General features: G+C 38.6%; 1 protein-coding gene and 1 long non-coding RNA gene across 5 annotated transcripts in view; both read left to right on the top strand.

Moving 5' to 3' along the window:
- Window positions 1-2,102, top strand: part of snx2 (sorting nexin 2) — a 13,476-nt gene extending 11,374 nt beyond the window's left edge. For all 3 annotated transcript variants that reach the window (XM_043247406.1, XM_043247404.1, XM_043247405.1), the window contains 3 exons: window positions 346-426; window positions 512-583; window positions 1,579-2,102. In XM_043247406.1, the coding sequence (XP_043103341.1) occupies window positions 346-426; window positions 512-583; window positions 1,579-1,629 (204 nt within the window). In that variant the 3' untranslated portion in view covers window positions 1,630-2,102. The remainder of the gene's footprint in view (window positions 1-345; window positions 427-511; window positions 584-1,578) is intronic.
- Window positions 2,103-3,661: 1,559 nt separating this feature from the next.
- LOC122351117 lies at window positions 3,662-25,553 on the top strand. Of its 2 annotated transcripts, none has more exons than XR_006251688.1 (4): window positions 3,662-3,788; window positions 3,937-3,960; window positions 16,597-16,726; window positions 25,352-25,553. It is a non-coding gene; the product is annotated as an uncharacterized LOC122351117 (long non-coding RNA). The 2 variants fall into 2 exon arrangements; XR_006251687.1 differs by lacking the exon at window positions 25,352-25,553 and adding an exon at window positions 18,192-20,300.
- The last annotated feature ends 329 nt before the right edge of the window (window positions 25,554-25,882 follow it).

The following is a 25,882-nucleotide window of genomic DNA, read 5'->3' as shown; positions in this document are numbered from 1 at the left end:
GTCTGATGAAGAAATTCAGCACATTTACTGAACTCTTCCTTCAGCGGCTGCTGGTTCATGTGTAGTATGTAATAAAAGCCGTGTCCTGTGTTTAGTTGTAGTTTTTAACGTAGGATTCATTGTAGTTCACCTCTCATTCCATAAAACATCATCAAACGCTCAGTAGACCTTCTGACCTGATGTGATTCTGTTTGTTCTGCTCGTGACGGCCGGTTTTTCAGCTGTTTGTGTTTGACTGACGCACACACACACACACACACACACACACACACACACACACTGAAGTCATAAAGCCTCTTGTCTCTCTCTCTGTGTGTGTGTGTGTGTGTGTGTGTGTGTGTTTAGTGGGAAGGTAAAGTGCAGCAGGGTGAAAGAGATTTTGAGCAGATATCAAAAACCATCCGTCGAGAGGTGGGTCGGTTCGAGGTGAGTTCAGCTGTCAGCGTCTTTGCTCTCGCTGTTAAAGCCCACGCTGCTTTCTCTTGACCTCAGCGTCTCTTTCTCTTCACAGAAAGACAGAGTGAAGGATTTCAAAGTGGTCATCATTAAATATCTGGAGTCGCTGGTTCACACGCAGCAGCAGGTAGGTGTTTCCCACATCACACGCAGATCATCATTGCTTTGATTTTGACTTACTTTTTTATGCAAGATAAAGATTTTTTTGAAGGGATAACAGATGCATATTAGATTTATGCTACACACACACACACACACACACACACACACATATATATATATATATATATATATATATATATATATATATATCAAGCCAAGATTTTTTTTTTTTTTTTTTTTTGTTTTTTTTTGTTTCCAGCCCAAATGTCTAAAAATCCTTAAATCAAGAAGGATTTTCTAAACGGGCATCTTTTTTTCAGAACAAACAAGTCAAAATAAAGTGGTTTTTGCTTAGAACAAGAAAAAATTTTAAAAACAGAAAACAAGATTATTTTGCTTACCTCATTGGCAGATTATTTTGCTAAAAAAATAACTTAATTTTGAGTAGTTTTTTCTGAAAGTAAGAAAATTTTTTTGTCTTGAAAACAAAGAAAATATTTTTGCTTGTCTTGAAAAATCCTATATATATTTAAGAATTATTATATATATATATATATATATATATAATACAAATATATGTGTAAAATCTATGTGTGTTATATAATGTGTGTGTGTGTGTATATATATATATATATATATATGTGTATATATATATATATATGTATATATGTGTATATATATGTGTGTATATATATATTGTTTTCAGAAAAACTAGTCAAAATTATGGCTTAGAACAAGCAAAAATTATTTTTGCAGTGTATATATTTATATTTAATAATCATTCCTTTACTTTGTGTTTTTTGTCTTGTTCTGTTGTATAAATATTTAAACGTTCTTGAATCAGGATGAATTTCCTGGACAAGCGACCAGTTATGATGTTAATATTAAGTCACGTCTGGTTTTTGTAAAAATAAACACAGTTTAGGTCAAAATATCTTCCGTTGGGGCGAGAAAAAGAATGACGTTTAGCCTTTGAAAAGAGAAAATGTTCATTTCATGTTTGTCTTGTGTGTTTTCCAGCTAATAAAATACTGGGAGGCGTTCTTACCCGAAGCCAAAGCGATCGCATAACTCATCAGACCACCTTCTTTCTTTATTCCACCGTATATGATCATGCAAGAAAAGCCGCACAGACTTAATGAAACCTAATGATAACACTACATTAATAAAAGCAGAATCTGAATCTCTTTGTACCTGTTTGGTGTGTGAAGATGAAGACGCAGCGATGGGCTCTTCCTCGTTCTCTGATTGTGTTTCATTGGGCAATGATCCGGCAGGGGAAGGCCTTCTGAAGTCTCTCGTATGCATTATTCTCTCATAATCAGTATTTAAGAGCATCAATAATCGATTAAGCTTCTGGTAGCTCGTGCACGACCGACGGATATACATATGTATATTTTTTTATTTTGCTTTGTAGCCTGGAATTTTGGGCCGTTTGAGTTTGATTCATTGTTCTAACGAATTTTTTAATCACAAGTATTTTTTACTCTACATTCCTGTGCAACGATATCTGAACCTTAATAAAGGAATGAATCCGTATCAGACGTTGACTTCATGTTTTTGGCTTGTAGTTTCTGCATGCTAAAAACAAACGTTTTAGCTCCAAAAATAAATAAATGCACTACAGTGTAACCGTTTGCTTTAGCTACGACGCTTTCTGATAAAATTAATATGTTGTTGTATAAACGCAGATTTTAAATTGTTGACAGAATCTTTGAACGTAATTAAATGGCTTTGTTTCGGTGCAAATTAACAGCCGTAAGCGCACGTGCAAAATTGATCTGTAAAATATTTTGCATAAATTTAAGCTTGCATGGTTAATGTAGATTGCAGTATTTAATGCATTTGATAAAAGTTTCCTTGAAAAGATTACTTTAAATTTTTCAGTTCATTTCTGATTTAATTGCATGTAAGCTACAGAAAAAAACGGTGCATTCAACGTCAAAATTGATTCAAAACTAAAATGCATGTTTTTAATGCAACCTTCTCAATTTAAATACTTTTATATTATTTATTTTTATTTATACTTAAACTTTAAAAGTATTAAAGGAGCAGTTTCGTGTCAGTATTAGGTTTATGTAATTGCACTATTGTGTCAAAAGAGCACGTTAAAATAACTTTAAATGAATTTCTTCGCAAAAAACCGATGCACTAAATTTCTAAATGTTTTTCTAGTCCTGTTCTGAAGTAAAACCAGAAGTCCTGGAGGTCTGGGAGTGTGTTCTTCATCCCTTTCAGAAGCTTGTTTCTCCAGAACTCTGCATTTAGTTGGTAGTTTTACAGAGAGAGAGAGCGAGCATCTGTCACGTCGCTGCTTAAACTCACTTAAACAGAGAAATAAAGGAAAGCGTGTTCTTGACAGGCCCCGCCGAGCATCTCAGCGCTCTGCATATACGTCAGGAAGCTCGGGCCCGTCCTCGCCTCGGTCCCGGGGTATTGGCAAGCTGTCATCGCGGCCGTGGCATTAAGGAGCTGCTTCATGATGAAGGCTGTCTCTGATCCGCAGAAGTGCCTCTGACGGCGTTTCTCATCTGAATGATTCTTCAGCTGCAGGTGTTTCTGATAGTGTCTGTCCGGGGCCCAAACGCTGCTTCGCGTATGGAAATGAGTCTTAGTTTTAGGCTCCTCAAAGTGTGTCTCACTGTTATTAGACGTTAGGTTCACGTGTTCGTATGATCCTGCGGTCAGATGAAGGTCAATGTGTTGTTGATTGTTATGGAGGGCTTCAGCGTGCCCGAAACCGTCACTGCGTTTTACTTTTTGTTTTGTAGGTCTTCGTGTGATTTTTGCAGTCGTGGTACAGTATTAAAAGGTTTTCTCGGTTAAAAAGGCACTGAAACAAACATTGGTGTTATTGATGCACTATACTTTGAAGTAAAAAATAACGTTTTCGTTTGATAGTAAGGAGAACGACAAACCAATTTGGAGGAATATTTTTACTTATTTACAAAAATAAAAATAATGTTTTGTTGTAGTTTTTTTTTGGTAAATATAAATCACGGTATATATACATATGTCACATTTGAAGAAAAAAAAAAAATATCGATAAAATTTAACGTATATTTGAATACCGCACGCGCAGACCGCGCTCGAGTTTGATTGGCTCTCTTTAATGTTGGCGGGAAGATCCGATAACGTCAGTCGCGTGAAGGAGTACGCAAGAAGATATTGAGAGAAATGTTCCGGTGTTTTTGTCCTTACGGTCACGGATCGGGATGAACGACGTGAGGGTGAGCAAATAATGACACCAAGATTTATTCGATGCTTTAAAAGACCACGAGTCACATGAACAGCTGTTAGCATGTGTTGTTTTTTCACGATGCGGTTTGTGCTAATCGTCCATTATAGGTTGATTTATTCTCCTTTTGTGTTCTACAGAAGATGTCTTGGACTGACATGAGGGTGAGTGAAAGATTTAGTTTTACTCAGTTACTCCGCACTTTGCAGATTTGGGCACAGTTAGCCAGACTGCTTGAGATAAACTAGCTGTACATAACATTTCACGCTAAATATAAAGGCCTCTTCACACTGAAGCCGTCAGGTGTGTTTGTTAGTGTGTGTGTGTTTCCCTGACAGTCCAAGGGGCTAAACTTAAATTAAGTTAATGGTCATTCTTGATGAGAACGTGTTTAGTGAATGAAAACACACGTGGGTAGTTTGTGAGTGTGTGCAAGGAGAGTACATTTCTGTAAATAAAAAAAGTCAAAGGACATTTTATTACATGAAATATCAAAATCCACGAGACAGCCAGATATAAGTCAAACTGAATGTTCTCGTAAGGTTCCCATTTAGTCGTTTTGTTTGTGGGTATCGAATAAGAAGTTCCTGGATAAGTTCTCTGTAGGTTTATGAAAAATAACATTTTGAGAACATCGTGAAAACATTCTGGGAACGTGCTGATAACATCAGAGGAACGTTCTACGAGAATGTTGTCTTTATATAAAGAAAACTTTCCTGGCTAACCAATGTTCCAGTTATTTGTTGTGGAACCATAAACTAAAGTTCTTATCCAAACCAAAAACTCTTAGCTGGGGTCTCATTAATTGTGAGCCTGGAGCACAAAAGCAGTGCAATTTATTATATTTATATTTATTATGGGCAAAAATGAGAGTTTTTTTTATTTTTATGGCAAAAATCATCAGGTTATTAATTAAAAATCATGTTCCATGAAGATATTTAGTAAATTTCCTACCATAAATACATCAAAACTTCATTTCTGATTAATATGCATAGCTAAGAACTTCATTTGGACAACTTTAAAGGGTATTTTGTCGATATTTTCCTACCATGCATCAACCGAACACAGTTTATTCAGCTTTCAGGTGATGTATAAATGTCAAAAACTCGGTCAAGGGTCGCAAACGAGGAATTTTTTGTAATGACTTTTTTTTTTTTTTGGCGCTTTTCACCCGAACCGGACACGCCCCCCGCAGGTCAGGTGATGCACTGCATATTTGAATCACAATTGCATTCGGACCGAACGACTCTGAAATAATCATCTGCATTGGAAGAAACCCTGGAAATTCAGTCGGACTCGGGAGCAAAAACACATTTAGTGAAAATACTTCCTGAAACGCACACACATAACCTATAACACAACTGATAAAACGTTGTCTGGCTTTTATTTATCGTATCTCCAAATAGCAGTGTTATGTTGTGTTATGGTCAGAATACAGTGACCTTACTTGATCAAGCGCACCGCAGGCCTTCAGATAAGAGGAGCAATATAAGAGCCAATGAAGAGAGCGGCCTGTAATTATTTGTGTCCTGTCAGGAGAAGGGCCTCTGGACCCCTGCGATTCAAATCTGGAGCTCGGAGGAACCAGAACGAGACAAATATCAGGCCGCTCTCGCGACACCGCTGAAATTGCATCAGTTTGTCATGAACGCTGCTGCCAGCCGCACCAACTATATCATCTGCTTGCAAATGTGAAGCTTCAGTTCTCTGTGGGTGAAGCATCTCTCCGCTCTCGTAGCGCTGTAATAACTGCAAATGAAATATATCCAATAATGTTTTATTTATTTATTTCCACTGTTGCAGAAATAAGGCACGGGCTTTTATCTTTCCACGATTTGGTGTTAATTAACCGTGACTGGGATTGCATCACTTCGGTCGAAACTCTCTTTTTCTGTTTTGTTTCTCAAAGAGTCGCTGGTCTTTGAGGGATCGCTCCGCGCGCATCTTTCCTGATTTGGCAAATTTGAAGTTCACCGTCGCGTTGTCAAGCGGCGCGATAAGGCTGGTGTTAATTCATTTCTCTTATCTGTTTGTGATGTTCTTTATAATCCAATGCCTGCTCATTTTCAGCGGGTAAGAGAAATGATTTCTGTGGGTGTTCGGCTTCGGGTCGGAGCAGATGAAACTCCGGCGTATCAGATGTGGAGTGTGTTGCATTCGATGCGGATAAACACGGGTGACTATTAAAGTGCATTGAAAATGAGAGGTCATGGCTAAACAGGTGTACAAATCAAGCCACAAGTCATATTTGTTTCTGTAGCTCTTTACGCAATACAGATTGTTTCAGTGCAGCTTCGTATTAGTCCACAGGAAAATAACATGAAGGAAACGTCTTTAAATATGAAACGCATCCAAATTTCATGTCCATTTTTTCAGTGCCGCTGTTTTTTTTGCCATGTAGGGATTTTAAAAAGTCTTGGTTAAAGCATTGTAAGCCGTGAACCAAACCAACAAGTTACGAGAATCACAACTTTGGTACAAAGTTACAAAAAGGTACAAAGCTGTTCGGCCAAAACAAGTACGTTTTGGTGTCTTATCATTTTTTTGCTTAATTGGAAAGGTATGAAACTTGGTAAAGGGTTTTCCTCTAGCTGTGTGGACAGAAGAAAATATAGTGGATGTGATTGGAAAGGTGGATAAAATGGTTTATGTGGAAACTAATTAATGTTTGTTACTGCGCCCAAATAAAATCTTTTTAATATCAACCTCAAATTTGGAACACAACTTTTTCTTTCACAGTTTTAGATTAAAGCATTTTTTGGAAAGTGTATTAATATAAAGTATTAAAAATATATATAATATATATATATATATATATATATATATATATATATATATATATATATATATATATATATTTATATATATTTATTTATTTTTATAATGATACACTTAATCTTCTGCGGGTTTTTTTTACACTTCAGCATTAATCCACCAAGTGGCTTAAACTTAATTCCATAAATCAAATTTAGTACAATAAAGTTACAAAATATTGAATAAAAACATTATCAAACCAAGATGTATATATTAAGTTTTTTTTTTTTTTTTTTGTAGTGTATGGAGGCTGCCCTGATTATATTATTTGTGGTGCTTCATGGTGGGATTTGCACAATTATTTAAAATATAAGTTGAAATAACACTGTCTATGGCTTTAGCAAAGGCATATATGATCAATTAACGGTCTGTCTGTAAAGGTTTATTAGTTACTTCATACTAAAAATGTACTTCCGGAGCCGACTGTTGCGCTCTATTGTGAAGCAGCTCTAAAAAGACAATAGTGCCATTATTCAGCTCAATTCAGTTCAGTGTTGATTGGATTCAGCTCAAGGTTCATCCATTATGAAACGAGATGAGTTCAGCTATAAGCAGCTCTACTGGCGACAATAGCGTCGTTATTCAGCGCTTTCACGTGCTCCCTGTTCTCCCCTGCTCTGTTAATTGTGTATTTGCATGCATTAGCGCTCTTTAATAGAGGCAGTCGTGCCCTCGCCTGATTTCAATGTTTCTTAAAAATATCGATCTCCACTAATTGACTTTCTGTCTGAGGCCTAATGATTAAACTCAAACTGCAACCTTTGCTTTGAATTCGTGAACTCCCGCGAGACTCTTTAAGCAAATTCAGAGAATATGAGCACGGGACGCTCATAAGCGCTCGCGATACCACACGTCAGACCAGTTTTACTGGAGCGAACGTTTTCCATTCGGAAAAATCTCGTTTTATCTCGTTTATCAGACCCGGCTCGCTTCCCTTGCTTTTATTTGACTGCCGACGTGGACGGCAAGCGTGACAGTACATTTCGGCGCCGGTGGAAGTATTGACCGCTCATTTGCATACATAAATCTATTGGCAATGTGACATTCGTCAATGAATCTCCAGCCACACACAAGGCTGCTGACTCGTGCGCACTGCATTATCATTTGTGACGAGCGTTTAATGAACTCTGACAGCCGCTGTCACCTGATGTTTGTGGCATCTAGCTTTTCAGATGCGTTTCATTTCTTTTCCAGTCAAACACAATGTATTTAATATGCAGTGCGTGATATCTTGATAAGTCCAGTCCGCTGCAAAAGACGATTTCCTCAGCTAGTGTTTCTAGTATAAATATCTAAGTGAAATTATTTAAGATATTTCTTGTTTTCTTTATAAAAAGTATACAAATGTTGTTAGTTTGTTCATAACACAAGCAACAATATCCATCAGCGGGGTAAGAAAAATAATCCTCATTTATAATTTTCTTGCAGACATTTTTGCTTGTTTTAAGGGGAGATTATTTTCAAAAAAAATAAGTCATTTTACTCGTACAGTAAATTCCTCTCGATTCAATATTTTAGTTCGATACACTAGAAAACACAAACAGAGAGAGACGCGTGTGTTGAAGTGAAGAAGCCCGTTTGCTATTTTCACCGCTTTGATCTGGAGTTTAATTTATGGACGTGTGAAGCTCTTTTGCTTTGATTCAACAGCTGATGAGAGATTCCTGGCGGTTTCTTTGTTGTGTTGTGCTAAAGGTCAGAATGCTGTGGGAATTCATTTAATTGTGAGACGTGGGCCGCTGGCAGTGTCAAATGACTTTGGCCGTGAGTTCTTCCCATTTCATTAGCTGGCCGTTCTCCAATCCCTCACCCCGTAAATGCACCGTGACACGCTCGGCGTTTAGTATGCAACAGATTATGAACGACCGCGGCGAGAAGTTAATAGGCGCGATGAGCGGCAGGCCCGGACCCATCAACATCTTTACCAGCCAATCAGCGGCTCTTTAACGCCACAGAAATACAGCTGGCGTGATGTAATGAAGTCGTGTTCTTTAAGGCGCTCGGCCTCTTTCAGCTATAACCTTATCTGCTCCTTTGAATAGTTTTACTCTGATCAATAAACAGTTTTCCGTGGCCTTTTGCTGGTGTCACTTGTCATTGGAGAATGTAAATGCGTGTCAGAAACTAGCCTGACAGTTTCCCTTTGCTACGTTACGAACGAGGAAAAAAGCCCATCAGCAATAAAGCAGATGATGGCCGGCTCGATGCCGTAGCGCTGCCGTTATTCCAGTGGCATCGTGCCATTTAAAGTTGCATCGTTTTAACCAGGCTGATGAATTCATTTACAGATGATCGCGTGTGCGCTGTCACTTCGGCCCTGATGATGGATAATAGACTGTTCTGTTTCACTGCTACTTCAGCGTCTACATTTATAAATGCAAAAACTATTTTCTTCCAGCGCACATATCTCAACAAATCAAGATTCATGCATTTTTATCACCCTCTCAACTAATCAATATCTTCTTAAATAAAGATACAGTCGCAAAAATGACTTGAGACATTAAGCCTTGCTTTCTAACCAAAATGAACACTTAAAAGAAAAAAAAATATCTGCCAGTGGGGTCAAAATGAATCTTGATTCAAGGAGAAAACTGTTATTATTAGTATTGTTTTTCAGCATAAAAAGACTTTTTGTAATGCATTTCTTAGAATACACGACTTCACATCTTTCCAGTAAATGTGTCTTGATTTAAGAGAGTTTAGATATTTGTTTTGGAAAATGAGAAAAATATTCTAAAGCTTTTGTATGTATCCACCTTATTTTCAGTGAATAATAAGCTATTTTCTATAAATGTATCAGATTTGTATTTCATAAACTAAAATTATAAACTACATTATTTATGCCAGAAAATACAAATGATAATAAACTATTAAAATGATTATAAAAATGAAATGATATTAGGGTGGATATTCTAGGTTCTGTTTCATTTTGGTTACATTCGTTATTAAATTAATTTTCATGTTATTGTTATTATATTGGCCATGATGCTCTTTTAACCTTTGACCTGTTCTGTAAACTCCTTTATTGACACTGTTCTGCTGTCAATGACACAAAAGTGCTCACGTATGCTAAACAGATATTGATTATTAACGTTAGGGAAAGTCATAATTCTTAATATTTTCTTCTGTTTGTTCCGGCCGCTTCATGAGCTTCACTGTGTTTTTTATTTAACAGAGTCTGTCTTTCTGAGCTGTATCTGCTCTCCCAGCACAACTTCTTCTGCTTATTAAGATTTCAAAGATACAAACCGTGCTTCAGTAATTGCTTTCTTGAATCTGCCTTTAATAATTACACGTGGCAAACCAGCAGTGAAAATTAGAAAGGCAGAGACTAATGGAAAACTAGATTTTTTCACTGAATTAGAGAGCGGGACGATCCATATATTGACAATCCATCAAGATGAACGAGATCAGGAAAAGTGTTTCGGACTGTCCGGGAACAGCGAGGCAAACTGGGTGTGATGCAGCGTGGCACCGAGGATGCTGGGAAAACAGAGAAAGAGAGAGAACGAGCATCTCTTATACTGATGCGCAAACACACATCTGAGCTCTTCAGAATATCTGCTGACCGAATCATTAGCTGAAATTAAAGGAACAGTTCAGAATTACACCATGAACCCAAGGGTAGATGACTTCCTTCTTTCAGACGAACGCAGAGTTTTATTTTATATTTATCCTGGCTTGGTTTCTTGGTAAGTTGTGGATATATCTGATTTACGGGGCTGCCATCCCCCAGCATTACCCAGCGTGGAAGACGGTGTTCGTCTGAAAGAAAAGTCGTCTTCGGGGTGTGTGAAATATGGGGTAAAACTAGTCTACAATTAAACCCACTGCTGAGTTTTCATGCACTGCTCAATTCGAGTTTTCTTCTATAACTATGTCCAGAAAAGTAAACGTGGTTAAAAAATACATTCACTTGTAGTGTCTTGCTGTAAATAAGACACAAATTTCTTATTGTGGTTACAGGTACAGGTGCAGCAATTACATAATCATAATTAATCGTTCAAAGACCACTTAGGTCTACATGCTTAAGATGTGTTTTTTTCTTAAGGGTTTTTACTTTTAGTGTAACTTTATTCTTTCTTTAAAGAAGATATTGATCTAATGTATAGTTACCATTTGAGGCTTAGCACTATAGAAAAGCAATAAAAGTGTTTTCAGCTTGTTTGTTTTCAAAGAGAAAACACGGCGTCCATACAATAGTATTAACATCATTCAGTCATATTTGTCCCCAAAACGCACGCACCTTTAAGCCAACACAATCACACATTGCAGAGAGGAATAGGATGAGGTTTGTCAAAGTTTCTTCTAAACTTCTGACGTTCGTTCGGTACCTGTCAGTAAAATCTGAGCCAAAGCATCCGCTCACGTTTCCGTACAGATCCACGTCTTTCCCCGCTTGACGCAAAGGTACAAATTGCATGATTATGATGTATCATGTATTCGCGAAAGTCTCTTTGTTTGGGAGAAAAATCAATAGCAAAGCTCCTGGAGCGCCTCTTCCTGGCCGTTACGTTTCCAGATAGGACGGCTCTAGAATTGCTGATTCCACATTTAGAATGACAGTGATTCATATGGTGCTGCTGTCTGGTTAGCTGGCTAACTTATACCTGAGGGTCTCCAGCTGACATTTCATCTACAACTTTGGGAAAGGTTAAGGGCCTCGGGGCCGCGAGCTGCAGGAAACCTTTAGCATCGGCTTATTTTTAGACTCTGGACGAAAAACTCTGCTTTGTTTGGACCGGTCTGCCTCCAGAGGGCCGATGAGTAATTTAGCAGCTCTGTTTTACAGGAGCCGTAAACAGGTAAAGTTGTTGAACTAGAGGAAGAGAGCCGTTTCTGTTTTAAAAACAAGGCCGCGGGGATCGCCGAACAATAATCACGTCAGTTTAATTCCTCGTGTCACCGATTATGGCGGGTGTTTTCTTATCACGAGTGCGGTGTGTGTTTATATGCATTGAGCGGAATAAAAAAAACCCTGAATGCCGTTTCAGATGTGAGCCGTTCCCCGCCCCCGCCACTCGACCTCTGACCTCTTAGCCCGGGACGCCCCCACCGCATGTGTTTTGGTTGTAATTAGGGTGACCGGTGCACCTGATGTTGACCTCGGTGTCGCTGTAATTGCTTGTACTGTTGCTCCCAGAAACACAATCCCAGCGTTCAGACGCCATTTCAGTTCTTGTGCGAACCCACCGGCGTTCTGGGAAGGGTTATTTTAGCATCATTGATATGCTGTTATAGTTGTTTTAAATGTACGCTGCAAAAAATGCTTTTCTCTTTTGTCTGGCTTCCAGCCAAAATATATTACAATTTCTTAAATCAAAAGAAGACAAGTCCAAATTATTGTCGAGTTTTCAGCAAAAAACTAGTCAAAATTAAGCGACAGAAAGCAAGATTATTTTGCTTACCTTATTTTTTAGATATTTTGGCTGGAAAGATGAAAAAAAATAAAAGCGTTTTTTTTTTTTTTTTTTTTTTTTTTTGCAGTGTATTGCGTTAGATTAGTTGAAATTTTATTTCTGTTGTTTTGTTTTAGTTTTTTATTATTGAAACAAAAATGATTGCCTTTGCAAATAAGTTTGTTATATTTGTTTAAGCTAACATTTATTTTATTTCAATTAACAATTATAATGGGATCAAAAATGCTTTGGCAGACTCCGTAAGCTTGTTCTCTGGTGAGGAAAAAAAGTAAAAAAATAAATATATGGTGTAAACTCACTCACTATTTTGAGAAATTCTAAATTTATATCTTTTGCATTTGCAATGTATTACAAATTTTTTTTTTTTTTTAAATCATAATTCTGTCTTCCCTTCGCTGAGAGTTTGATTGACATGCGGTCTGACCAATCATGTCGTTGAACCTGCCATAAACCAGACAGGAGAGTAAACTAACATTAGACATTAAACATTTAAACGAGCTGCTTTCTTTTTATTTAGTTTATTTTACACGTTTATTTTGTGCTATAACTATCACAACACATTCAAGAGCCACAAAACCGTAAATAGTTTAAATGTGTTATTTATTTTTCCATCCACGACGGAAACAAGCTTCCGTGTGTAAAGGCCCGCCTCCTCGCCTGTCAATCAATCACTTTGCTACAAGTGTGCTGTACTTTACCAGTGACACGCAACTTCAGTCCCATTCCAAACATCATTCATCATTTGATTTTTTGTGTTGTTTTAGGCTTTACGAGCGGGCTGGAGCTCGGTGACAGTGAGTGATGGTCTGTGTGCGCTGTAGCCGGTGTAATGCTGCTCCGGGGTCAGAGGTCAGAGCCGCGCTATTCTTTCCTTCCCTTGCCTTCATCCAGGCAGAATAAAAGAGCGTGTGTTTTAGTAAATGCAAACACTGACGATGCTTCACCTGAGGAGGGCTCGTTGATCACGGCTGGAAGCTTGTCTTCCGTTCGTCTTCATTCAGCTGCGGCTGTTCTTAATGCTTCCTGTCCAGAGGCTGCGAGCGCAGGAAGCGCAGCGCTGAAAACACACTTTAGCTTTTATAAATACTTCCTGTGAAGTATTGCACACACTGTATGATGTTTCTGTGCAGTCCGTCTCAGTTAACTGCTCAAGAAGTCTTTATAAGTCGGTGGAGTGGAACAGGTGTGTGCTTCTCTAGCGTTCATTTCTTCTGATGATTTATTTACGATGCGTAATTATTAATCAACGTATTTATTTTTTGCATCTCTTAGTGTTTTCAGCTTGTTTTCTAGCATAAATATCCAGAAATGTTTGAATCAAAGAAGTAATATCTTAAATAATTTTCCTTGCACAGTAAATTTATCTTGATTCAAGAATTTCTAGATATTTAAAATAGAAAAAATAACAAAAATACTATTTAAAAAACATTTTTTCAATATAATATATAACTGAAAAAATACAGTAATTTAAAGAACATTTTTAATGCCAATACATTCATAACCGTCAATCATTTTCGCTTAAAAAGAAACCATGATTTGAATGCATTGATTAGTACTGATACGTACGTAACCATCAATTTCTTTTTTTACATTAGGTTTAGTTTTTTGTTTGTTTGTTGCTCGGCTCTAATTTCTGGTTTATTCTGTGGTCCAGTCATCAGATGTGCTGGAGATGGTGTTGATTGGCAGTTGTGTTTGTCATCAGACGGCGTGAGGACGTGTGGTAATGGCCCGCGCTAGCGCCGAGCTTCCCTCTAGTTTTTCTTCTTCATTAAGTGCGCTCTGAAGAGTGTTAAATAATATTAATGACCGGGAGAGTCGTTACTTACCTGGCTTTGCGCCGGCTCAAGTGATTTTATCGATCGGCGGCGGGACGTGGCACAGAACGGCAGATTATTCTGCCTCTGATATTATCAGCAGCTTAAATAAGTTGATTAGCACAAGCGCTATCTTTAAATAGATCTGGATGATGATGTTGATTGGGTGGAGCAGGACGCCATCCATCTTTTTGATCTGCTAATAACTGGAATCCATCACTGCTCGCCGCTCTCCTCCTCGTCTCTCCTGAGTCCACAGGTTTTTAGGAGAACCGAGCCAGGAATGTAGGACAGCGAGAAGCGCTCTGTTATCTGTCAGAGGTTCTGTAGGCCACGGCCGAGGAGCCATCATGAACATAATCATCTACATAAACACACAGCAGACCTCAAGACCACAAACTTGATGTGTTACGGCCGAGGAATTACCGTTATTCAGTATTTAGTTCACGATGAGCTAAAAATGTCCTGGTATGTGCTCTTCATTAAACTATAGATCACGTGTGACCATAAATGTGTGGGTCCTTACAAATAAAGAGTATTCTGGTTAGGGTTTGAGTAAATGCACTGATCTTAAAAAGCAGGAAACGGAATAAAAGAGAAGATGGATTTAATCCCGGCAGTTCTTTAAATGAATGGTCATTTTCATAAATTAATAGCTGTTTGTATTTTAAAACTCCATGTAAAATAATAATAAACTAAAAATAGAAAACTAAAGAAATCTAAACATAATCTGGACAAAAGGAAAACGAAAAACTGACGAAGGAAATCAGGAAAAAAAAAATATGGAAAAAAGGACAACTGAGTTTTTATAATAAATAAAAATAAGATTTTTCTTGCTTTGCCAACACTAGCTTTTCGTGAAATTATAGATTATGAGGTGTTTGTATTTTGATTACAGTATTAAAATATTCTACAGAAACAAATATATTTTTAAAAATAATAAAAAAAGTATAAAAGAGAACTGAGGATCAGATAAATTGGTGGTTTGATCACATCAGCTCATAAAAGTATTATTTAATTGAATGTATTTTGTATTATTATTAATTATAAAAATATGATTTAATGATAATAAAAAGACATAGCATGTAAGTATCAGCTGTGTATGAATGATGTTGAAGTAAAGCATCTTCTTTGCTCTAGGAGCCGGTCTGATGTAGTGTTAAATGAGAAAATCTTCCTCGTTCTAATGTGGGTGGATGCTGCAGTCTGTTGATTAAGCTTTCAGTATTAGGTGCAGGAATAAATATAATACAAAAAAAGTCCTTCGGTGAGTAATCAATAATAAATGTCTAAACTAGAAGTCATAATGTAGGACAGATTATGGAAGTGATTGCTGGAGAACTGGCATAGACATTCAGACATGTTTACTGCGCACCTCAAAGGTCAATTATTCAGTTCTGCATAAACACAGAGGCTGCATTCATTTAACACTGAATAGTATTTATTTAAACACAAACAACAACAACAACTCTTACGTGTGTGGCTCTAACGAGGCCTGAAGTAGATATATGATCAGTGCTCAGATGTCATTTTCTGCATTTTTGCCTCTATATTGACATATTTAGAAAAGACAGGAGAACGTGAGGAGAGAGAGGATCGGCAAACACAGGAAATCAGACTATATGTTATAGTGTTATATTACTATAAACTAAAAGTTGCATCTAAAAGCACTAAACTATGAGACAACAAAAGAGAAAGGACATGCATTCATCAAAACAAAGAACAATGAACTGAGACAGAATTATTTGCATGCTTTTCTTGTGCTACAATTTTGTATTCATTTTGCATAAATGTATTAAAACTACAACACTAAAAGCTGATGATGGATATTAATTTTAAGACTTGCCCACAGTTTATTTTGACAGTGTTAATAGATTATCAGTGTTTTTACCTTTAAGTGAGAGTTAAATGACAGAAAGTCTAATTGCAGGAATAGGAGAAATGTGCACATGCCAAAATATGTATTTTATATAGTTCAATACTACTATACTTCTTGGAATCATTTTTTAATTTTCATCATATAATCATATCATTATATATGTGTGTGTGTCTGTGACAATCAATTAAAATGATATTGTAGCGATTAATTGTTTTGTAAAATTAAGCCCTGTTAATTAGCCACGGCTTCTGATATGGCTCAATATTTTAAATAAATAGGTAATAAAATACATAATGAACAAATAAATGTCCCTGGAGGTCATAAGTAGCACTGGTATGTTTATAACAAAACATTGTATTGCAGTACATTGCAAATATATCAGAACGTAATCTGCTTGAATAAGAACAGAATGTTTCAGATTCCAGATTTTCCAATAGATATTAATCAGATAATGTAATATCTGACCCTTATGGTTTTGTGGTGCAGGATCACACACACACACACACACACACACACACACACATATATATATATATATTGTGCATCAAATGAGTAATATTGTGTAATAATCTGCATGCCTGTGTGAGATCCTAACTGAATCAGTTGGTTGGTTCGCACCGATCTCCTGTGTAAGTGCAGTTTAACTGTTCAAACAAAGCAGCCTTATTCTCCGCGCTCCGAGCGTTATTGATATTGTTGGTTGTTTTTTTCCAGGCTGGCTTAGCCAACTGTGAACAGAACGCTCTGCCTTAATTTGATTAAACACTTTGTTAGAAGCAGCAATTAATGCACTTTCTCTGGCCATTTTTAATGGCTCGCAGCAATTAATACATTGGATCTTGTTAATTATTCTGCTGTTTTTGGTCATAGGTGATGGTTCCAGCGGAGATGTAGTTTCGGGGGGGCGAGAGAGCGCTGTCACGGCCTGAAAGCTCAGCACACTTGAAGCTGGAATCCATTTATTCCCCAGGCCAGGCCTAATTACCCCTCTCTGCCACAGGTACGGAGCGCCTTCATCCCGGCCCGAGCTCGCCTGCACCCAACCAATAGGAAAAGATTAATTGTTTGCTTTCTTTTGTATCTCCGGGGACACGGGTCACTTAATAAAGAAAAATAATTCTCCCTCGCACCCGATTGGGCTTATTTCCCCAAAATGTGTGTGGACACGAGCGCGGGAGGCTTTTGTTCTCGTTAGCCATTACATTCGGAGCGGCAGAAATACGGGAATGAAGGGAAATTGATGAGCGTCCGAGCGGTGTTGGGCACGAGTTGTATCATCATTTGTACGGCCGTTTGCCTTTAATTCCTCATTATGGAAGCGAAATTGGGCCGGCTGGTAGCTCGCTCGCTCGCCCTGCTCTATAATAACACAAAAATAGAGGCGCAATTAGAGATGTGTGTTAATTGAGCACCGCGGCGTTTGCTGAGTGAACACATCACGGGCCAGAAAGGCATTAATGGCAAGCGCTCAACACTGAGGTCAATAAACGCATGCGGAAATGCAAATGGCACTGTAACGTGTCAGATAAGTGACCTTTTGTGGAAAAAGACTCGGTCGGTGTGATTCACAGACACCCCATTCATCACCCGAGCGGCGTCTGAAGAATTAAAGGTTGTAAATGAAGCTCCTTTCTGATGTGTTCTTTCTGTCAAGTGATTACGGGTTTTTAATTTCATCTAGTTACATCTAGTTTATTACGTGGTGCACCGATTGATAAATGTAATTCATCGCACGTCAGAACAATGAGAAGAACATTGTACAGACATTACAGAAAGTCGTTTCAGAAAGAAATATTTAGATTCGACATTACATAATAATGCTGAAATATTAAATGCTTTTGAATGTAATTAAATGTTACCCTAAATATTAAAGTAAAAGCACCAGTAGATGGCGGCAAGTCACTTACTTAATGAGTGAATCACTGAATCAGTTTTTTTCAAATGACTGATTCATTCAGAAACTAAGCAAGTGACCTTTATGAATGAGTCACTGAATCATTCACTCGTTTAGAAATGAAGCAATCAACTCGTTTCATTCAAGCGCCAATTGAGTGACTGCCGTTACGAACGAGTCCCTGAACCGCTGGCTCGCTTGATTCGTTTAGTGCTGCGCATTAATTCAGTCAGTTTCTCAACGATGCTCAACAGTTCTTCCATGGCTTTGAGCGGGAATATTTTAATTTGAGCAAAATTAGGCAAAAACTGACAATACTGAATCTAAAACACAATATTAGCGTCTTGGTTATCGAACCGTTCATATTTGCAGTTGTGCAGATATTGGGGAGAAACAGATATTGAACTATATCATACAATAGAAATAAATTGAATGTTAGGCTTATGTGAGTGCATTTCATTTTGCATCTTGCTCGTCAATGTCTCATTTTAACACTAAAGTTTTCTTATTATTAGCTTATTTAATAAAGGCCGGTGTTATTGATGCATTTGTGTCTATTTCACACACGCAGACTCTGAAAGCGACTTCTGGTTTTCTGTGCCGGATCAAAGAAGACGGATGTCGGGCGATTGGGCCGCTGACATAATGCGCTGTGGCACGCAGCTCGCTTTTATTAGCACAAGCCTGTTATTTCCCGGCGACTCTAAGTGTGGACGGGCAGTGATAAATGCTGTCGCACACGCTTGATGCGATTCATTTGTCAGAGGCCTGAAAAAGGTTAATCAGTATTCTCCAGCCGGGTTACGGCCCTCCGTCTCCCTCTCAGCAGTAATTGTGCTCCTGTTACGGACAAACTCAGGCAGCTGGGGACCCGAGTTACGTGCAATTATATTTCTGTCCATCTGCGGGGGGAAAATCCTAATCATAACGCTCACTTGACGTCGACTCGCTTTCATAATTTATACTGCGAGTATTTCACACGCAGACCTGCATGACCATGGGAAACGCTGGGGAAAATCAATGTAAATTCATATTTCATAAGGCCATAATTGCGTTTGAGAGTGTGCGGTGGTCGTTTGTTTCAGCTGACAGTACCATACATTTGAGCTCCGGCTCTTATTTCATCTCACAGGCCTTCGATCTCCCAGCGCTCGTCTTTTTACCGAAAACAAGGGGTTTGTTGTCAAAGAAAATGGGCCTTTTTTTTAACACTTGACAACGTTCTATCATCTGTGAAGTTATCGATTTGCCAGTGTTTTAACCATCAAACTGGATCTGTTTGAGCGACTCTGGTTTTTAAACAATTTCTTTGACAGGCGAGGCGTCACAGCAATTGCCCCGCTTTTAAAGACAGTATTTCAATTTGCCGAGAGCCCTTCAAGTGAAGCGCGGGGCCCCTTTGAAGGAGTATCAGAGCGCCTTGGGGCCGACAGAGTTGTCACGCTACGAGCGAGCTAAAAAATGGAGCGCCTTTGCTTTATAGATTGCTGTTAGGTCAACAAAACTTTGGCAGCATTGATTAACTTGACAGTGAATGCGGCAGTACATTTATCACTAATAGCCCGAGCGCAGAAAATCTAATAAGAGCCCAACAATCCAGCGTCCGTCCAAAAAAACAGGAGCCAGACGTGCCCCGCTGTCATTAATTGAAGCTAAAAAGTGGATTCTGTCTTATCTGGCTCTCGCAGCGGTTAAAGAGTTCAGAAAGCCGGCTCGGGGATTGTGTTGTTGGGACTCTGATTTGCATGAGCGGCTATAAAACACTCTGACCGCACGTCACAGTTTCGCAGAGAGCCTCATCGATTAGTTGTCACCTGGGCATCAGCTTCACTCCTAGGATTCAATTTTTTTTCCCGCCCGTTTTGCATACGCTATCGACCGCGAGCGGGTAAATGAGCAGAACGCGCCGAGACCGGAGGATGAATTGTTTACTCGCATAAAAATAACCTTTCAATAGCGGAAGATGCATGGCGCGGGCCCGGGCTGGCGTTCTGCTGCCCCAAGCAGATGGCATTCAGCTGCTATTGATCCGGCTCAGAACCGGCCCGTCCGTCCCAAAGCCCTCCTCCAAATTAAGAGACACACGGCCGACCGCGACACTTCATAAACGTCAGCCGTGTTTTCAGCCTGACGAAAGATCACCTTCACTGCTAGTTTAACCCTCTACAACCTAAACGACTTTTTGAAACACATCAGGCTTTTATGGCTCATATAGTGAGAATGTAGAGGACTCGAAAACGTTTTGATGATTGCGGTCTAAATCAGTGAAGCGGCGGATACTGATCTATGTCTCTGTAAATGATCAAACATATAATGCAGCGCTGATGGAGAGCTGATGAAACACAGGCTCCTCAGAAGATGTGAGATGCTTTGGAACAGTGAAAGTAAAGCTCCTCAAAAGATCAGATTCTTTTAGAAAATGACTGATGGAGAATCAGGTAAAGCTGAGCTGCTTCAGTCCAGTAAGAGTTCATTTGGAGGATGATCTCGATCAGAATCAGTCCAGATCTGACCCCAGAACCAGACGCTGAAGCTGGACGTAAGAGCTCTTACTGGATAAAACAATCTAAACTATTAGTGTGAAGACGTGAGGAGACTGAGCTTCAATGTGGATCATTTACAGGCCTTAGTAATGTTTATATTAAATATGATTTATAGGAGTTTTTATTATTAAAAAAATAAATCGTTTGAACCTTTAAGACTTTAAATATTTTCTATTTGTTTTGCTGTCTTTAAAAAGGCCTCCTTTCTCTATGCTCTTTGTATTTCTGTGTCACAGCGCTTGCATATCATTACATTACTGACTTTGATTGCTTTCATTGTTCTCATTAGTAATTAAAGCATCTGCTAAATGTAAAAAAAAAAATATACAGTTTATCTGCATATTTATGTGCTGCTGCTATTTCAGAGTGACCATCTTTGCAATTAAACAGTCATAATTAGATTCCAAATGTTTAATGCAAAATACAGTACAAGTCTAGTCAAGTCATTTTTTTTATCAAATTGAGCACAAGGATTAATGACTTATTCGCCTATATAATAAGCCATAGCAAATATTGCTGTTTGATACAGAATTGTACTTTAACTGAATACGTTTGTGTTTCATGAAGGAGAGTCTTGGAGGTCCGTGATGATGACACCCTGAAAAATAACCATTCTCTTACTTGGTATTTTTGTCTTGTTTTCTAGTATAAATATCAAAGCATTCTGGAATCAAGATGCATTTACTGTATGAGAAAAATGACTTGTTTTCTGAAAAAATAATAAACATTTTGTTAGTTTTTGCTTAACACAAGCAAAAAGATCTGCTAAAGGGGCAATAAAACTACTGCTACTTTTCTTGCCCCATTATTAGATATGTTGCTTGTTTCAAGCAAAAACTAATAACATGGATGGGTTTTTTTAGAAAGCAATACTTAATTTCTTAACTGATTTCAAATGCGTAATTATTCAAGCGTGTTTAAATATTTATACTAGAAAACCAGACAGAAACGATAAGTAAGAGAATGATTTTTTGCAGTGAATCAGAGCTTGAGCGGTGATTGGATGCATGCTCCGGTCCTCTTGTTAACATGAGTGGCGTTTTCATGCGTCCGAGTGACTGAATGGAAATCATCGGGCGATAATGAAGCGCTGATGCGCGATCAGGTTAACCGTAGCGAAGCATTCGTTGTTTCAGGGGTGTCTGCTCCTGATCGTCACCGGCTCCCCGGGCCCCGGCCCTCGCCGCTAATTAGTTTCAGAGGGAGCCGAGAACGAGCCCTTCCCACACATCCGAGAGGAGAGCTCGCATTAGCCCGACAAATACAGAGCGGCCGGCTGTAAAACTGCCTTAGCGAGGGCTTCTAGAGAGCATCAGATCCTCAGACACCGCAATCTGTTTTCATTTCCTCACAGCAAACTTCTCCAGAGCAGCACCTCCGCTTTCTGCTGCTTAGCCCTGATAAAACGTGTGTGTTTTTATTTTTCTTGTCTGAATGGTTCCATAAAGAACCTTTTGTGAAATAGAAAGCTTGTTCAGATGTTCTTCTTTTTCTTTCTGGTGAAGGATTATCAAGTCAAGTGGCTTTTTATTGTCTCTTCAACTACATATAGCTGTGCCGTGCATCGTGAGACGACGGATTATAAAAAGGTTAGAAAGGGATGGTTCTTTGACTGAACTGGTCTTTGTGGAACCAAAAATGGTTCTTCTATGGCATTGCTATGAAGAACCTTTTAAGTAGCTTTATTTTTAAGAGTGTCGGACATAACTGTTGTACTGCAAAAAAAAACAAAACGTTTTTGTTACTATTTTTGTCTTGAATTCTAGTATGAATATCTAAACAAATACATTTATCCAATCAGGATGCATTTACTTGAGACGTTAAATGAAAAAAAAACAAGTGGGATCAGAAAAATAATCTTAATTCAAAGGCTAAATAAAATGATTTTTCTCACTCGTTTTGAGGAAAAACTAACATTTAAGAAACAAGACCTAGGATCTTAATTCATACTTGTCAAGTAGATTTAAGAGTATTTAGATACCCATACTAGAAAACAAGACGAAACACTAAGAGAGTAGTTTTCACAGAGTGTAAGTAAACATGATGTGAATGAAGCTATATGTTCACTGATAGCCCATCATCTGTGCATTTCAGAGGGGGTCGCATTTTGCATGTCTTTTTTCTTATCATTTATGATAATAAAGTTGAAAAGGCTCTAGTGGGATGGATGTGTTTTGGGCTCTGAAGACCACCGGCGTGGTTTTACAGCATGATTAGTGGTGCTGGGAATATTCAAACAGCTGCTTCTTCAGGAGAATCCCGGCCCTGCCTCAAATGGCTGATTTATTAAGCAACACTCTCTTTTCTGGCTTCTGAGGCCGTGATGAATGTGGTGCTATGCATAAATTTACCACAACGGCTCCGGCGTGAACACTTTATCTTAATGATTAAACATTGCCCTGATCAGCGGCCTAACTGCTTTCATCTATCCTGCGTGACTAAACTCTGTCAGCGGCGTTTTAGAGTATTTAAGGGCTTTTTGTCATTTAAGCGCAGGGGGGCCATTTCTGTGACGGATAAAGGATGCAGATGTGAAAAATATCACAAACCTGTAAGAAGTGATAGAAACTTTCACTAGTGAACAATAAATGAAAACGTTGTTCTAAAAATCTAAAAATGAATGGAAACATGGCACCTTTTTTATTATTTAAACACTTGCCATGTCAAGCTCTAAATAACATTTTCATTGTAAAAAAACGGTATCAGCAGCAGTTTACAAAATAAAGCAAAAATTATTATTATTAACTATAAATCATAAAGTGGTCTTTTATTTTCCCCCATTACTGTATGTATGTGTTTGTATATATATATCTATATAATGAAGAATGGGTAATTGAAGAGTTGATGATCCCCGTTGACTTCCATAGCATGAATTCTTTAATCCAAAACACTATAGAAATCACTGGTTTGGTTTCCAACATTCTTCACAATATCTCCTTTTGTGTTTAACAGAAGAAAGAAACAACTCACTGCAAACAAAATATTCTCTCAGTCGGGTTTCTCTAAACATTCTTGAATCAATGAATCAATTAATTTACTATAGGAGTAAAAGATTTGGTCTTGTTTTTCCTAAGCAGTAATATCTTCCAGTGGGGCAAGAAAACACGATCTCTTTAAACTTAGCCTTGGTTTTAAATCCATTTCTTTATTAATTAAATCCCGTCGGATGAAGTGAGGAAGATGTATTCAAGCCTTTCTTTTCCTTTGTCTTCATCCGTGTCCGTTCAGGCCGCCTGCAAAAAAAGTGGAGGGCGTTTGATCCGAAGCGGCTTGAGTTCATATATAAATAGTTCCTCTGGGCCCCGGGGCCCCGAGCTCGGCGCGGTCGAGGCTGTTTTGGCAGTGAACGCAGTCGTAGTCTGCGCTGGGAGAAGCGCGCTCTCCGCTTACCGCGGTAATTGGCTGATGAAGAGTCTCGGGCCCTAAAAAGAATGTCAGGGTTCGATTTCCCGGGATCCTGAGTGAGGATATGTCACCATTTACGCTGCTTTCGGGTGACACCGGCTCTTGGCAGAAACTCTGGGGAAATCATTACTCTGTTTATACCTCTCCCCTGTCGCAGCGCGCTTCCCTTTGATATTTTCACAATGTTTTTCCACTGAGTGATGGTACCTCACCGGGGTCGGGGAGAACAAGTCCCTTTTGTAAATTTGTGACCATATTTTAACGGGCAAAAGAGAAAAAGGCAGACAATTGGTGACGCGTAGCGGGAAGCCGCTGAGAGCCTTGAAGGGACGATCAATGCTGTCCAGCAGGTGTCTTCTCAGAGTAAAGAGACGCTGCTATCGATTTTTTTTTAGACCGGATTGCTTCGGGCGAGCAGAATTCGGCCTTTTTATTCCACGCCGGCTCTGACTTCTACAACGTGAATAATGTTTCAGTACAGAAATTTCTTCTGCTTATTAAGGCTGCATTTGTTAGATCAAATATGCAGTGAAAATGTATTTCAATTGAAATGATTTTCTCTGTGGATGTGTGTTAGAGTGTCATTTATTTCAGCGTCACGTGATCCTCAGAAATCAGAATAATATACTGATCAACATTATTCACAATGTTTCAGACGTTTGGGATACGAAAGGTTCGAAATAAATATGAACGCTTATTTATCATGATGCGTTAAATGAATCAAGAGCTTTCTGTGTACATAATATGTATTCTTGTACTGTATATATATTTACGTATATATAAATACACTCACATGCCTGTATGTATTATATATATTTATATAAAATATTAATTATATTAATATGTATTCATGCATGTAAATATTTTCTAAACATATACTATATGTGTGTGTATTGTTATATATCGTGGAAACAAAACTTACTTTGAATGCATTTTTTGCAATTAGCACTAGTAAAGACATTTATATTGTTACAAAATGTTTCTACTTCATATAAATTCGGCTCTTCTGAACGTTCAAAAATAAAATGCAATACAGTTTCCACAAAAAAACCGAGCAGCTCAACTGTTTTCAACATCGATGATAGTCAGAAACCATATTATTCTGATCTCTGAAGACTGGAGGAACGATGCTGAAAACCACGGAAATAAAGGACACTTGAACACATAGTTACAGAGAAAACATTGCACATTTTACATTGCAATAATCAGTTTTTTGATCAAATTAAAGCAGCTTCGCTGACTTTTGGCCGTATGCAAAACCCCAGAAATTAAAGGTGAATCAAAACGTCTAAATGTGAGTCTGTCACTCGCTGTGAAGCAGAATAACTGCGCAGACGTCTGATCCGATCTGTCAGACACGTCAGCGAGATGATTCGCCTCTAATTGTAAAGACCTGCAGGACCGGGAGCTCTGGGTAATAATTGTCAGAGTAACACAGGGTTAGACGTGTCATTACAGGGACGTCAATACGGCAGAAACTGAGAGGAGATCTGGAAATGATTCTCTTGTCAGCCGAGACACTTTAGCGCTCAGACGCTCCCAACCTAATCAATATGCAACGCTGACTATATCATATAAAAGCAGACGCGTCAGAGGATAATTGATAATCATCTGATAAATATAGGCCTGCTGCTGCGTGTGTTTTCTTCAGGCGGCGCCGCTGATCTAATAGAAAGAGAGCGGTGTGAAACAGAAGCGTAAGGAGTTTCTGAGCTCTGCCTCTATCAGGGGCAGTTTAAGATGGTTTCTGCCAGGCTGATTTGTCTGCTCTTGACCTTTCCAGCAAACTGTCCCATCATGCAGCAGGAGCGCTCCTGAGGGACTCCGGCTCTGCTGATAATGAAGCCTGTCATCTCCGCTCACCTCCACGCCGGACACACTTCCAGCTCCGAGCGCCTCCTCCATCGATTCGCTGCTATTTTCCAAAGCGTCCGGCTGAAATACCCTCCCAGAGCTGCACTTGTTGGCTGAAGATGTTGTAACAGGTCACAGCGGAGACGTCAGCCAGATCTGTGAGTTTCTGCTTTATTTAAGAGTAAAACAGCGCTTTATAGGTAAAGAGACGCGTCTGATTGCTCCTTTAGATTCAGGAATAAACCGAACAGATCAGAGCATGTGTTACGAGTTACGTGTTACGTGCTTGAAGTCGGGGCATTGAATGTCACGAGCTTCCTCTGTCTTTTTTGTTTACCAGTACATATAAACATTTAAACTGACGTCATTGTCATTTAGAGGAGGCTTTTATCCAAATGAGTGGTAATGTGTGCAATCAAAGTGTGTGTGTGTGTGTGTGTGTGTGCGTGTGTGTGTGTGT

Source organism: Puntigrus tetrazona, chromosome 8 (assembly GCF_018831695.1).
Source record: "Puntigrus tetrazona isolate hp1 chromosome 8, ASM1883169v1, whole genome shotgun sequence".
Taxonomy (NCBI): domain Eukaryota; kingdom Metazoa; phylum Chordata; class Actinopteri; order Cypriniformes; family Cyprinidae; genus Puntigrus; species Puntigrus tetrazona.
This window is presented reverse-complemented; position numbering and strand designations above follow the sequence as displayed.